The 13,859-nt window shown below is 30.9% G+C and overlaps 1 protein-coding gene and 1 long non-coding RNA gene across 2 annotated transcripts; both read left to right on the forward strand.

The window, feature by feature from the left end:
- Positions 1–221: 221 nt before the first annotated feature.
- Positions 222–3,446, forward strand: LOC137812539 (patellin-3-like). The gene is made up of 4 exons (XM_068614593.1): positions 222–1,606; positions 1,825–1,949; positions 2,036–2,171; positions 2,949–3,446. The coding sequence occupies exons 1-4, from the start codon at positions 374–376 to the stop codon at positions 3,204–3,206; spliced, it is 1,752 nt and encodes a 583-aa protein (XP_068470694.1). The 5' UTR covers positions 222–373; the 3' UTR covers positions 3,207–3,446.
- Positions 3,447–11,011: 7,565 nt separating this feature from the next.
- Positions 11,012–11,462, forward strand: LOC137812540 (uncharacterized). Its single transcript, XR_011081264.1, has 2 exons — positions 11,012–11,153; positions 11,240–11,462. It is a non-coding gene; the product is annotated as an uncharacterized lncRNA (long non-coding RNA).
- The last annotated feature ends 2,397 nt before the right edge of the window (positions 11,463–13,859 follow it).

Here is a 13,859-nt window from a genome sequence, read left to right on the forward strand (position 1 = left end):
AAAGGGTTGAAAGAGTTGGGTTGGAAAGTGGGGGGTGTGTAACTGGTAAGTAGGGCCACGATCCGTTGGATAATTGAGATGGTGTAGCCGGCAAAACCGCCGTTGATTTTTCTAATTCCTAGTTACAACGTTATCTTACAATGTATACAACAAAACAGGTCCCACACATGGGTCCCACATTCTACGTTAAGGTTTCTACTTCCAAGCTGGCACAACACGGTCTTCTCTTCTTACATGACTCCCTCTCCACTACACTCGTGACTCACCACTTCTCCCATCACTCTTTATAACCCCTCTCTCCCTCATTCCTCATTCACAATACTCTCTTCTTTCTTCTCATACTTTCATCACTATTTAATTTTCAATCTCTCGTATGGCTGAGGAGGTTCCAAACCAAGCACCACCTTCTCAAGAGTCTGTGGTGCAAGTGGAGGAAGTCGTGGTAACTGATGTTCCTCAGCCTGCTGACAAAACACCGCCACCACCAGCCACAACCACCAGTGTTCCTGTTGAGAGAGATTCACCGCCGCAACCTGAGCCTGAGGCGCCGGAGAAGAAGCCTGTTGAGGAAACCGTCACTCTCGAGACTCACCTCTCCAAACCCAACAACGCTGATGATAGCAGCAATGATGAGAAAGTCTCTGAATTCAAGGAAGAAAGCACCAAACTTTCCGACCTATCGGAAAACCAAAACAAGGCACTCCAAGAACTCAAGAAGCTCGTTCAAGAAGCTCTCAAAAGTCACGAGTTTTCCTCCAATGATGAAAAGAAGACACCACCACCAACGGCTTTAACTGCTGAAAAGGAAGAACAAGAGCAGCCGCAGCAACAACAAGAAGTTGTGACTGAAGCTGAAGCTGATGCTGCCCCAGAAAAAACTGATGAAGAAGTTGAAACAAAGGAGGAGGAACAAGGAGAAAAAGAAGAAGGGAAGAAGGAGGAAGTGAGAGAAACGAAGGAAGATGCTACTGTGGATGACGATGGAGCAAAAACTGTGGAGGCCATTGAAGAGACTGTTGTTGCTGTCTCTTCTACTGTTCAGCCTCAAGCTGAAGAGAAAACGGAAGCCAAAGATGAAGCTTCACCGCCACTTCCACCTGAAGAAGTTTCCATTTGGGGAGTGCCGCTTCTTGCTGACGAGAGGAGCGATGTGATTCTTTTGAAGTTTCTGCGCGCGAGAGAGTTTAAAGTTAAGGAGGCGTTCACGATGCTGAAGAACACGATCCGGTGGAGGAAGGAGTTTGGGATGGAGGAGCTGATGGAGGAGAAGCTGGGGGATGAGTTGGAGAAGGTGGTGTTCATGCATGGCTTTGACAAGGAGGGCCACCCGGTGTGTTACAACATATACGGGGAGTTCCAGAACAAGGAGTTGTACAGGAAGACTTTTTCTGATGAGGAGAAGAGGGAGAAGTTCCTCAGATGGAGAATTCAGTTTCTGGAAAAGAGTATAAGGAAGTTGGATTTCAACCCTGGTGGCATTTGCACCATTGTTCAGGTCAATGATCTCAAGAACTCTCCTGGACCTGCCAAGTGGGAACTAAGACAAGCCACCAAAAATGCCCTACAATTGCTTCAAGACAATTATCCTGAATTTGTAGCCAAACAGGTACTCTCCTACACTTTTACAATTCATTGTTTCTAATGATAAATTGATGTATATGTATGGACTTATTCCAAATTGAGATTTTGGATGAGATGTAGTGTAGTATCTGATTATTTGTCTGTTAGTCCCTTTGGATGCTCTTTAGATTGAGATGCCACACATAGAATGCACATGCTATAATCAAATTCAAACGTGTTATTTTAAATCTTCGTTTTGTTCAGGTGTTCATTAATGTACCATGGTGGTACCTGGCAGTGAATAGGATGATAAGCCCTTTTCTTACTCAGAGGAGTAAGAGTAAGTTTGTCTTTGCTGGACCTTCTAAATCAACGGAAACCCTTTTGAGGTGAGGACATAAAGTTTCAAATTTTGCTTTATTTTTGTTGTTTTCGGTTTGGGTTGGTGATGGTTTTGATTTTTGTCTCTTGGCAGATACATAGCTCCGGAGCAGCTTCCGGTGAAGTACGGTGGATTAAGCAAAGATGGGGAGTTCGGAAATACCGATGCTGTTACAGAAATCACAGTGAGGCCAGCAGCAAAGCATACTGTGGAATTTTCAGTTACAGAGGTGGGTTTCCCATTGATTTTTTTCGGAGTTGATAGGTTTTTGAGAATCCAAAGAATGCAGCATCGGAATGAGGAATCTTTCATAGGATTCCCTGTTCTTCATATTTTATGCCACAAAATGTGCAGAAAAATTTAGGAGCAAATTAATTAATACACCATATGTTAAGTACAGTAAATTCGGTAGAGTTTACTCTCTATTGGGAAAAAAAGGGAGGTTGGAATAAACATAAAAACGTGCAGGGAGGTTGGAATAGTCAAATTTTATTTCATATATTTCTCAATATTTCTTTAGAGCCAAATTTCTACTCGTGTTCAGAAAACAAATAAAATGTGTGGACCACTTTTGATGTTTGATAAGCTAGGTTGTGAAAAAGATAAGGTAATGTTGAATATTAAATTTGTCAGATATTTCAATACTGTTTGATGAGAGAAAAAAGAGAAAAAGGAAAGAGGAGAGGAGAATAAAAGTCCAAGAGGACAAAAAAGGTTCAACAGCCCATAAACTCTATAAAGTGTAGATAACTAATTAATGATTATGATTTTGACATTAATGTCCATCAATGTATAGGGTTGCATATTTAAGTTCTACAGCTTACACTTATTATTAGAAGCAGTTATAGGACTTATATCTGCAAATTAAATCCACGTGTAGCAATTAAGTCCTACACTGTACCTTATTATTGCAATTGATGAATAGATAGAAGCTTGATAAGAATGTTTGGCAGAATGGTTTTATATATTTACTTATTTTTGTGTTATGTGTGATGGGAACGTGCAGAAGTGTTTACTCTCTTGGGAGCTGAGAGTAATAGGGTGGGAAGTAAGCTATGGTGCAGAATTTGTGCCAGATTCAGAAGGAAGCTATACAGTAATTGTCCAGAAGGCTAGAAAGGTTGCTTCATCAGAAGAACCAGTGGTTTGCAACAGTTTTAAGGTTGGTGAACCTGGAAAAGTTGTTCTCACAATTGACAACACAAGCTCCAAGAAGAAGAAGCTCTTGTACCGCTTGAAGACCAAGCCTTCCCCCTCAGATTAAAGTTCTCATAATGCTTATGTGCAAGTGGGAAAGGGAAGAAACAGTACCTGAATTGGTTGCTTGCTTACATTCCTGCATCAACTTTTACCAAGACACCAGAGCTTCAAAGATTAATTTTAACTTTCCTGCTGTTCATATATGAATATAAAGTTTTTGTTTTTGTTTTTTTGTTTCAATGATTATTATTACTATTATGTGTCCAACCATATTATATAATTTATATACACCCCTTTCAGTGTTTTTCTTGGTATGATTATTTACTGTTGCTGTTATCAGTGAAGATAAATACGAAGTTCCCTTTCTGAATTTGGGGTATCTTTTGAGTTGTTCTTATTCATAATATGGAGGAGTTGTTGCACTGTTTGTATGTTATGAATATCATGTAATTTTTGGTGGGACCTCTATCTGTGTCGCTCTGTCTGTACCTAAAGCATGAAGTGTTTGAGAGCTGTCATGATCTGTGTTCCCATCAGGGAAAAAAAAGTGATGATGTGAATGTCTATAATGGCTGTGGACTTCTGTAATACTGTGTCACGTTGTTTTTTTCCATTGTGGTTAAGTCTTGGATCAGCTTTTTGAATGAGGGACACACTTTCTACACCAACTTACACCATATTTGGATTTTCCTTTGGGTGTTCTAAACTTAGTTTCTGAAACAAATTCAGTTTTAAAAACATGTTTATATCTGAGAACTGTCAGAATAAATTTGTTTAAAATTATATCTGAACGTTTCCATTTTTTATGCACATATCGAAATTGAAAATTTAATTCTAACTTCAATTCTGTAAAATTAAAAATTAGTTAATTCATAATTATATTTCTAGTTATTGGAGGTAAATGTTTAAATTTAATATTATATATTCTCAAATATTTGTCATTAGCTATGTTTATAACACAAAAAATATATATGTATAATTTCTAAAATATAGGACACAAAAATATATCTATATTATATAATTATGAATTATATAAATTAACAATAAAGATGATGTGCATAAATATGTTATGAATTTTTTTTAGCAGAAATATTTTTTTCATGATTAATTCAAAATAATTTGTTTCTTATTTTTATAATTATAATAATAATTTATATAATAAATTTGAGTTTTTAAAAAATTAATGTATTTTTTATTTTTAAAATTGTGTTAGGACCGTACTATAATTGTCAGAAATTTAACAAATGTTTTTTGAATTTAACATTTTACGGATATGTGTCCTACAAATATCATATGAGTATCCGACACCAACATGCATTTAAGAGGAGGGTCATTAGAGATGTGCATAATAAAGAAACCAAAAAATCTACAAATATTTAGAAAAAAAAATTGATCACGAGAACAAGTTAATCACTCTACTTTAACTTTAAAAACATATATTCATTTTAATAGTTTTTCCGTTACCATTTTATGAGAATTTCAGTGAATAACCTTTTTTAAGTTCAGAAACTAAAGTAAACTTTAAAAAAAATTAAAGAATAATAAGGATTCAATACACACCATTTTAAGAATAAAAATAGGAATTTATTCTGAAAAAGTGTAAAAATGTATGACATTGAAAAAAAATCTTTTTGGTGGGTTAACAAATATTTCTATGATATTATAATTTTTTATTTTTTTTATCAGCATCTATGATATTATAATGAAACAACAGATAATTTAAAAAATAATTTTAGGGTAAAGAGAGAGTCTATTTTATTGTTCTAAGATTGATAAATATGTTAGAAAGTGTTATGATTGGCATGTGTTATGACAACTATTTTTGCTGGCACCAGCCCGACTCTTGGCTACCACAACTACTTACAACATCTAACCAACCACAAATAACGTTCACCTCTTTTATTTAATCTTTCTGCAATTAAATTATCCATTAAAAAGATTTAAAAGGAAATTTTAAGGAAGATAAACTATATTCTTCCAATTAAAAAAATCCGTAACTTTTATTTTTACTTTTTCACTCTTTGTCATTTTAATCTTTTTATTTATTTGAGTGAATTGGATATAAGTGTTAAGAAGTGTATTTTGAGTCTAACTTATCTCGATAAACCGATTTATAAGATGAGATTTACATCTCTATATATAATATGAAATGTCTTAATATGTAGTTGATATAGGATTTTCAACATACTTTTTCTCACGTTGAGACTGTCAACTTGTGTGTAAGACTAAATATTATGAGTGGTCCGATATCGGTTCGATAACGGATGATCTGACAAAGCTAACAAACACTATAAATTCAAAAGATTATTATATTATATTTAGAAATAAATTTTAAGTAATTCAAACTTGTAAATCAGTTCGGATTGAGACCAATAAGTATATATATTATTATAAAATATCTTAATTTTCAATGTATCCATTAATAAATCTTAATGTATTTAGGGAAGAAAAGAAAAAAAAAAGTTGAATTTGGCATGAAGAAGTGGCATGTGTAAATTGAGAAATATGAAGAGATTGAAAGGGGCGAAAGATATTGAATGTGAGTATGGTGGGTGCTTTAACTTTTGTGCACCGAATTTCATCATAAAGACCACTGATTACTCTAAACTAGCTAGCTTTTGATCCGTTTAAAAATTCTTTAGACACTGTTTGGCTTCTTTTTTCAAACAAACTTTTGATCCTTTTAAGGCATGAAGTGCAGGAGGAGCATGATTCACAGACCAGCCAGGCACCAAAGTTATAGAAATGTTTTTGTTTCTTTAGTTAGGCAAATGCTTCAAACATCTTCCTACTTTTTCCTCCTTCATCATGCCTGTCAGATCACCATTAATCTTTCTTCTCTAAGTAGATTCACTGTTCATTCTCTCTTTCTTCTTTTAAGGATAACTCACTTCAAATAGTTTAAACATAAATCACAACAACTCAAAAATTAATAACATTGTTTACTGTAATAGATTTCTTTATTGTTAATATTGAGAGATCGGTTTTTTTGAAAACTGAATTCGGACTACAAATTTCATATATTATTATCATCATTTAAGAAAATGTAAGAATGACTTGACATCATATAAAATGTCCATCATTTTTTCCTGATTTTAAAAATATAAAATGTTTTGGAATCCTTGGGCAATCATTTCCTTCTAAACCTTCGTCTACTTGCATAATCTTTTATAATCGTTGAAAGTGGCAACAATAAAAAAATTGTTTTTCCGAAAAAGTAAAAGATTAAAGAAGACGAGGATCCGAGGGAATCCAATTCCGATGAAAAGATAAAAATGAAGGAAAGGAGAATATTTGAAGTTGAAAACGAAATGTGAAATGTTGCAATGTCTTAACGTTAGGAGTTGTCGATTTGGGTGTTGAGAAGTGAAAGTGACAAAAAAAAAGGGTTTGTATGATAAGGGAAAGTGTAAAAGTAAAGTGGCATGGTTTCCAAAGATGTTATGTGTGTTTTTATGATTAATAAAGAGATGCAGAGTTAGCACTCAACATTCAGAGACTCCAAAGAAACAAACAAAGTGAGAAGATGGTGCAACTTTAGTTCACTAATTTCAACTTATTTCTTTTTTTCTATCTACCTTTTTCTCAGTCATGTAATTTCAGGCCTTGTAATTCTCCACCAGCTATGTCATAACGGAAATAAAGTGCTTCTCTTTGTCTTCTATATACGTAGTTTGATTTTTTTATTATATATATTATAGCATACTTTTTTACGTATTAAAAAAATAAATTAAAATTTACTAATGAGATGTAAGAAATATGAAAAATTAAAAGTTAAATAAATAGAATGATTGTAGGAAAAAATTAGTAATTATATATCTTATATGTGAAGCAAAAATTTTAGGGTAATTTTATTAAAAAAATTGCGTTCATCAAGTAGGAAAATTGTATTAAAAATTATTATAAATAATATTAAAAATTATAAACTAATAATCGTAGGGGACCAAGTATTTAACTAGTTAATTTATATGAGAGAATTTGGATAGACGAAAAATTTCGAAAAGAGTGGAAGAGCAGCATAGCTTGGGCTCGTAAATTTCGCAGTCTGTGTTTTGAAGTCTTAAATTTGGCCCATACAAATAAGGCACGGGACACGTGTCAAATTGGATAGGGTTTTCTTTTTGTACCCCTTTATTTTTCTAAAAGGTTTGCATGATAGAATCAACTTCAAACTAATTGTATTTTATCTGCCTGATTTGATTGTTTGGTTTAAGTATCTTGGGATAAACCCAATTTATTATATTTTTATGTTTTCAGAAGTATTTATTGCCTATTTTATATTAATACAAAAATATCTTCTATTGATTATCTTTTATTATTTAACATTTTAGCTTTGTTAACTATTTTTTATATACCTTATTATTTTTATACCTAAAATATGACAAATTAAATACAAAACACGTCTAAATTAAGACCCTTATAATTTATAAATGTTTCTTTTACTCCATTTTTCTCTCTATCACATTATTTATTATATATTTCACGTTTTTTTTTTCCATCTCCTACTAATTCATTACCACATCTTTCATTTGTAATTTTTTCCCCATCTCTTACCAGTAAAAAAAATAGAGAATTACACTCCTTTAGTATTAATATAACTAAACTCCTTTATGTGCCCATTCAGTAAATAATTTTTAGCATTAATATAACTTTACATGAATTACAATATATACTCTTTTAGTTGTTGTTGTATGGTGCAGAATAATAGATTTTCGTTTGTTTGTTTCTTTTTATTTACTTATACTTCTTAGACTATTCCTAAACATGTTAACTATGTGTGATTTTTTTATTAACCTCGTGTTTAATGAACATAGTTTGACAATTATTTCTTAAAAAATATATCAAATTAAGATATGAATTAAATTTTTAAATAAAAAATTAGTAAAAATAGTTGTAGAATGGTGGTATAAATGTTATTAACGTATCACGACTTCTTGTTTTATTAGTTCGATAAAATTAATCATAATATAAAATAGGTTTAATTACCTATTTCGTCTCTATATTTATAGCTAATAGTCAATTTGGTACCGTGGTTTTTAAAAAATTCAATTTGGTTCCTAAGTTTTTTAAAATGTATTCAAAATGGTCTTTTCTGTTAAATATCACCAAACGACGTTAAGTGGTGCTTATGTGGCAGACACGTGTAAGTTACGTGGATTGTGCTTACATTACTTTGGTGAATACTAAATTAGGGTTTAGGTTATTCAAATTGGGGATTTCGAATTTCTGATTTAGGATTTCTGATACGAGGATTGCTCCCCTGGTTGGATTCTATGGTGCGCTTCCCTGCTTCGATTCCATTTGGAGGTGTGCTCCCCTCATTCGATTCTGTGATCCCCTACATCATAAACAACTCTGTATATGTTCTCTAAAAGTAATAAAAAACAGAACCACTCTGAAACTAAGTCAAAAATTACTAACCTTATAAAGGAGCAACCACAAAACGACACCACGGTCTGGATCACAATCGCTGCCCCTTCACCACCTTTGGACCGCACCACATAATCGCTTCTCCAAATCGACCATGGGAACGCAACTCACCATTGTAACTCACGATCGCACCACAAAATCGAATGAGGGGAGCACACATTCGAATGGAATCGAAGCAGGGAAGCGCACCACAAAATCCAACTAGGGGAGCAATCCTCGTATTAGAAATCCTAAATCAGAAATTCAAAATCCCCAATTTGAATAACCTAAACCCTAATTCAGTATTCACTAAAGTAATGTAAGCACCATCCACGTAACTTACACGTGTCTGCCACATAAGCACCACTTAACGCCGTTTGGTGATATTTAACAGAAAGGACCATTTTGAATACATTTTTAAAAACTTAGGGACCAAATTGAATTTTTCAAAAACCATTGTACCAAATTGACTATAAATATAGGGACGAAAAAGGTAATTAAACCTATAAAATATTACTTAATTGTTAGCCTGTTAACCTTGAAGCCGCGGATTAACTAATGATTTTTTTTGTGGTTCTATATTTTTTATTTTTAAAAAATATACAATTACTAATAATGGTTATATAAAAAATAGTGGATAGTTTATAATATATTTTTATTATTGAAAAATACAAGTTTTTTTTAATGTGTTGCACTAATATACTTGATACTTTATTTTTACTTTTCTATTTTAAACTATAATTAAAATAAAATAAAAAATAAAAAATGTATACACTAATGGATGATCTGTCGATGAAGTGGGAGTGAAGATGGACGAGTGGAAGAATCCTTTGTTTGGATTAGCACGTTTGGAGGTGAGGATAGGGAAGAAGGTTACATGAATTTTTCTTTACTCTCACATGTACAAAGATTAGAAAGTGATGTCCACATATGATACGAGTATTTTACGTTAATACCCTTAAAATATAATTTTGAAACATTGCATGAAATGATATAGATCATTTCATAAATATAACTATTATAATTATTAATATAACTATATATATATATATACAATATAAAAATTTAAATATTAGTTATATTTGTTTAATAATTTCAAAATTACTTAATTATACTATTAATAACAACATATAATTATAAATAATAAAATAAAATTATAATATCAACAAAACATATATATAGATAATAATAAACCCTATTTTCATAAATTTTAATATATTTAATAAATTTATTTGAATTTAATACAAAATTATTTTTTATTACAAAATAAGAATAATTATGAATATTATATATTAGAAAAAAAAATTAACTCAAACCTAAAAAAAGAAAAATATACCGTAACTCATTATTAAAAAAATTAATAACAAGAGTAAATTTATAAACTTACATTTTACACCTTTAAAATAATTTATAAATTCCCTTCTAACTATTCTATCACTCACAAAATTCAATAAATCATTTTCACAAATTCACTCTATCATCTCTTAATCCAAACAACTCACACATTCTCACACATATTCACTCCCTCTCCTCCCCACAGATCCCACCTCAAACTAAACACAAAACATTATAATGAGAAATTTATATAGAAAGATACATTTTTAGTAGTTTCATTCCATAAACAATACATCAATGATGTATTATCGTTCCTTATTTTAACCATAAAAGGGATAACACGTGCATAACGTAAAAATTGATAAATGTTAGAAAAATAATAATTTAAAAGAGGCTTTTGCAATTTCTCCCAAAATATTTAGTGTTTTATGGATACCAAGTAAAAAAGACGGATTAAAAAAAATGGGTTAGAATTCAACTGAACTCTAACCCAAACACACATATAGTGTAGTGGAAAATGTACCATTTGTTTTAACTTATTTTTTCTAACACACTTTTAAATTTGTTAGAATTTATTGATCAAAATTATAAATTATGAGAAAACTATCAAATAAAAATTGTGAAACCTACAAAATCTTCTTATTATTGATACCAAATTCAACCTAATAAACAAATTGTTATTTTATGCAAGCGTATTTTATTTAGAAGAAAATCTTAAGTAAGGACAAAAAATGATCTTATTTTGAATATTTTTGGTTCCCCAACTTATTGATGATGGAACGAATTTTCCTAAAGTAGACATCTACCATGGATTTCTTTGTTACATGAACATCACACACAGTGTAGAACAAAGCTCCAAAAAAGATTTGCATGCATACCTCGATTTTCCACTCAACCATTAATTTCCTTGAAAATTTCAATGTACAATCTGAAAAGTAAACCTACACAGAGGCACAATAAATCTGTTGAAGGTATCAAGAAGCACACCTTACAATGGCACCGATGTGTGTGGTCATTCTGTTGTTCTCCCATTGGACCTGCGTTTCCACAAACCTTATCGTGGCAGCTTACAACCCTTCTCTACGCACACGTAGTTCCTTTGCATGTCACACTTATCTTCCACCTCTTACCCATTCTCTCCCACATTCACTCTATATAACAACATCTCAACACCCACACTTTCTTCACTTCCACCTCAACAATTCATCACTCATGGAGAGGAAAACACTCAGCTTCTTGTTCTTGTTCCTCCTTGTTTTAGCTTCTGGTAAGATGCATATATAGTTCCTTGCAATATATACATGTGTGTGACGAACTCTTGATTAACCATTTGAGTGATCAATGTGAAATCAGATGTGGCGGTGAAGAAAGCAGAAGCGAAAACTTGCTTCACAAAGAAGGAGGGGTGGGGAAGATGCATAGCTGATTTCACCTGTGCACGTTCATGCAGGAATGTAGGCTACATCGGAGGCAAGTGCCAAGGCCTCACTCGCCGCTGCTTTTGCGTACTGAACTGTTGAAGTTAACAACAAAACCCTTTTCATATATCATATTATGTGATCATAAATAAATATAGCACCACCACTACTAGTACTATGCCTATGTAGAATGGGGTTGGGGTGCTTAATTAGTGGCTAAGTAGTTATATTTATGGCCATCATATATATCTATATGGCCTGCATGTGTCTTTCATTAACGCAGTGTGGCGAGCAAGTATGATGTTGTGATCTAGTTATGGCTCCATCTTCTTGTTCTGCTGATGGTGTAATCAGTTTTATCTGTGGTTTATATATGTAATGGAAATAAGTTTTGCATTGCTGGTGCCTTTTTCTCCATGGATGAAGTGAGAAATGGTGGGTTTTGCTGCCCTCCATTGATAAGCTTCTGAATTGTGTTGTACATGCAGACATGATCGAATACTTAGACTTCAAAATAGAGTAGTTTGTACAAAAGAAAATGAATCTTCACTTTAAGTTCAGATGGAACAGCTATGGGGTTTCAAAATCGTGTCTTCTGAAGTTTAGACACAACAGACATATTCTCCGCTATATTATTGAATAAGTAATAGCATCAAATTTCTCACTTAAAGAGGAAATACTGATACTAAAATTAAAATTTTAAAATTAATAAGGGTAATTTGGTCTCAATAATCAATGAAATAATATTTAAAATAGCTTAAAATGAAGAAAAAAATATATGTTTTGTAATTAGGGAAATAGTATAGACGAACCAAGACCTTCAAGCTAGTCAGATTTTTGTGGTTTGAGAAATTATGCTTTATTTTATCTCTAATGCGTAAAACATTGATACTTAAAAAAATATAAATATATCTGAAAATTTCTTTTGAAATGACAGAAATGAGAATATCTTTTTAATTAGAGAGTAGACCGTTTTTACATTGTATATGGTCATAACCGTTATAAAATATTCTGATATATTTACACATATGTATCAGTTATCTAAATAATATAATTGGATAAAGATAAGTAACCGTAAAAAAACTATAAACTATAGGTTTATTAAAAATATTTTATTGGTAGGAAACTTATTAAAAAAGTTAATATCTCACATCGTTTGTTTAAAATTTGCAATATATTAATTATCATTAAAAAATTCTTTCTCTTATTAATTGATTTGTAATTTGTAATGATCAGTGTAGTTATTTATTTATACTAGTATTGAATTAAAATTATAACTAATACATTAAATAAATAATATTTAATTAAAAATATATCATAAATTTTCAATTTATTATTTTAATATTTATATTGTTAATATTAGTAATACTTTTTTTTATTATAAATATATTTACATTTTAAGGTATATAAGTATTTTTTATTAAAAATATATTTAATATTTTTTTATTATAAATATATTAATATTTTTTTGGATATTTACAGTTTACTTTAAATAAAATTTTCTATTAAAATGGAATTCTATTATTTATATTTTTAGAATTTAAATATTTAAATAGATTTTGTATTTTCATTAATAAATCAAAATCTAGATTATTATAATATATGATTGAATTCTATTATTTATAATTTTAGAATTTAAATATTTAAATGTATTTTTTATTCTTATTAAGGGTAAAAATGTAAATATTCAAAAGCATATATGGCTTTCTTTTCTTTCCACTTTCTCTTTATAAATGAGAAGCACCAAAAAGCTCCTCCCCCCTTACCAATTACTAGAAACAAACGTGGGTGCACTCTCACATCTCTCAGCGTGAATAGTGCACCCGTAAGGGTGTAAAAAGTTAAAACCCAATTAAGTTAATAAAATTCAATAATAAACATTTTTTATTTAAATAAAAACTTTTAGGTTAAACATTACTATGTAATGAACACTTTAAATAGATAATATGTTTAACATGAATGTATAATGTTTTTTAGATTAATTAAACAAATTGATTCTGACTTTCTCATCAGAGTACCTTGCAGGTACATCCAACCGAGAGTGAGTCCAAATTTAACAACCAAGAATAAACCCAAATCCAACAACCTCCACGTCTAGTAGCTGAAAGTGAGCCCAAGTCCATATAATCATAAGTCCAAATTGTTATCCAGAGACCGTGAGTCCAAATCTAACAACTAAGAATAAACCCAAATCCAACAACCTCCACGTCTAATAGTTGAAAGTGAGCCCAAGTCCATATAATCATAAGTCCAAATTGTTATCCAGAGACCGAAAAGTCGTGAAAAGAAAAATAACAAGAGTTTCTTACTTCAAACATCTTGTTAGAACAACTAGTATTTATTGAATAAATATCATTAAGATTTAGATAATTAATAATTTGTTAGTTTATAAAATAGTATTTAAGTTAATAAATATAATAATTAATTATTTTGTATTTTTAAATTAATTGATATTTAATAAAAAAATTAAAGAATTAATTTTAAAAAATAATTATAAAGATGTATACAAATATTTACATACTTATGCAAATACAACGGTTAGATACCTGTTCTAT

This window comes from Phaseolus vulgaris, chromosome 2 (assembly GCF_000499845.2).
Source record: "Phaseolus vulgaris cultivar G19833 chromosome 2, P. vulgaris v2.0, whole genome shotgun sequence".
Lineage (NCBI taxonomy): Eukaryota > Viridiplantae > Streptophyta > Magnoliopsida > Fabales > Fabaceae > Phaseolus > Phaseolus vulgaris.

What these genes read in the sequence shown, in the direction of transcription:
- LOC137812539 (XM_068614593.1), top strand. Translation starts at nt 374, where the DNA reads ATGGCTGAGGAGGTTCCAAACCAAGCACCACCTTCTCAAGAGTCTGTG. An exon ending in CTGAATTTGTAGCCAAACAG is followed by an intron (nt 1,607 to 1,824) that starts GTACTCTCCTAC and finishes CGTTTTGTTCAG; the next exon opens with GTGTTCATTAATGTACCATG. An exon ending in TGGAATTTTCAGTTACAGAG is followed by an intron (nt 2,172 to 2,948) that starts GTGGGTTTCCCA and finishes GGGAACGTGCAG; the next exon opens with AAGTGTTTACTCTCTTGGGA.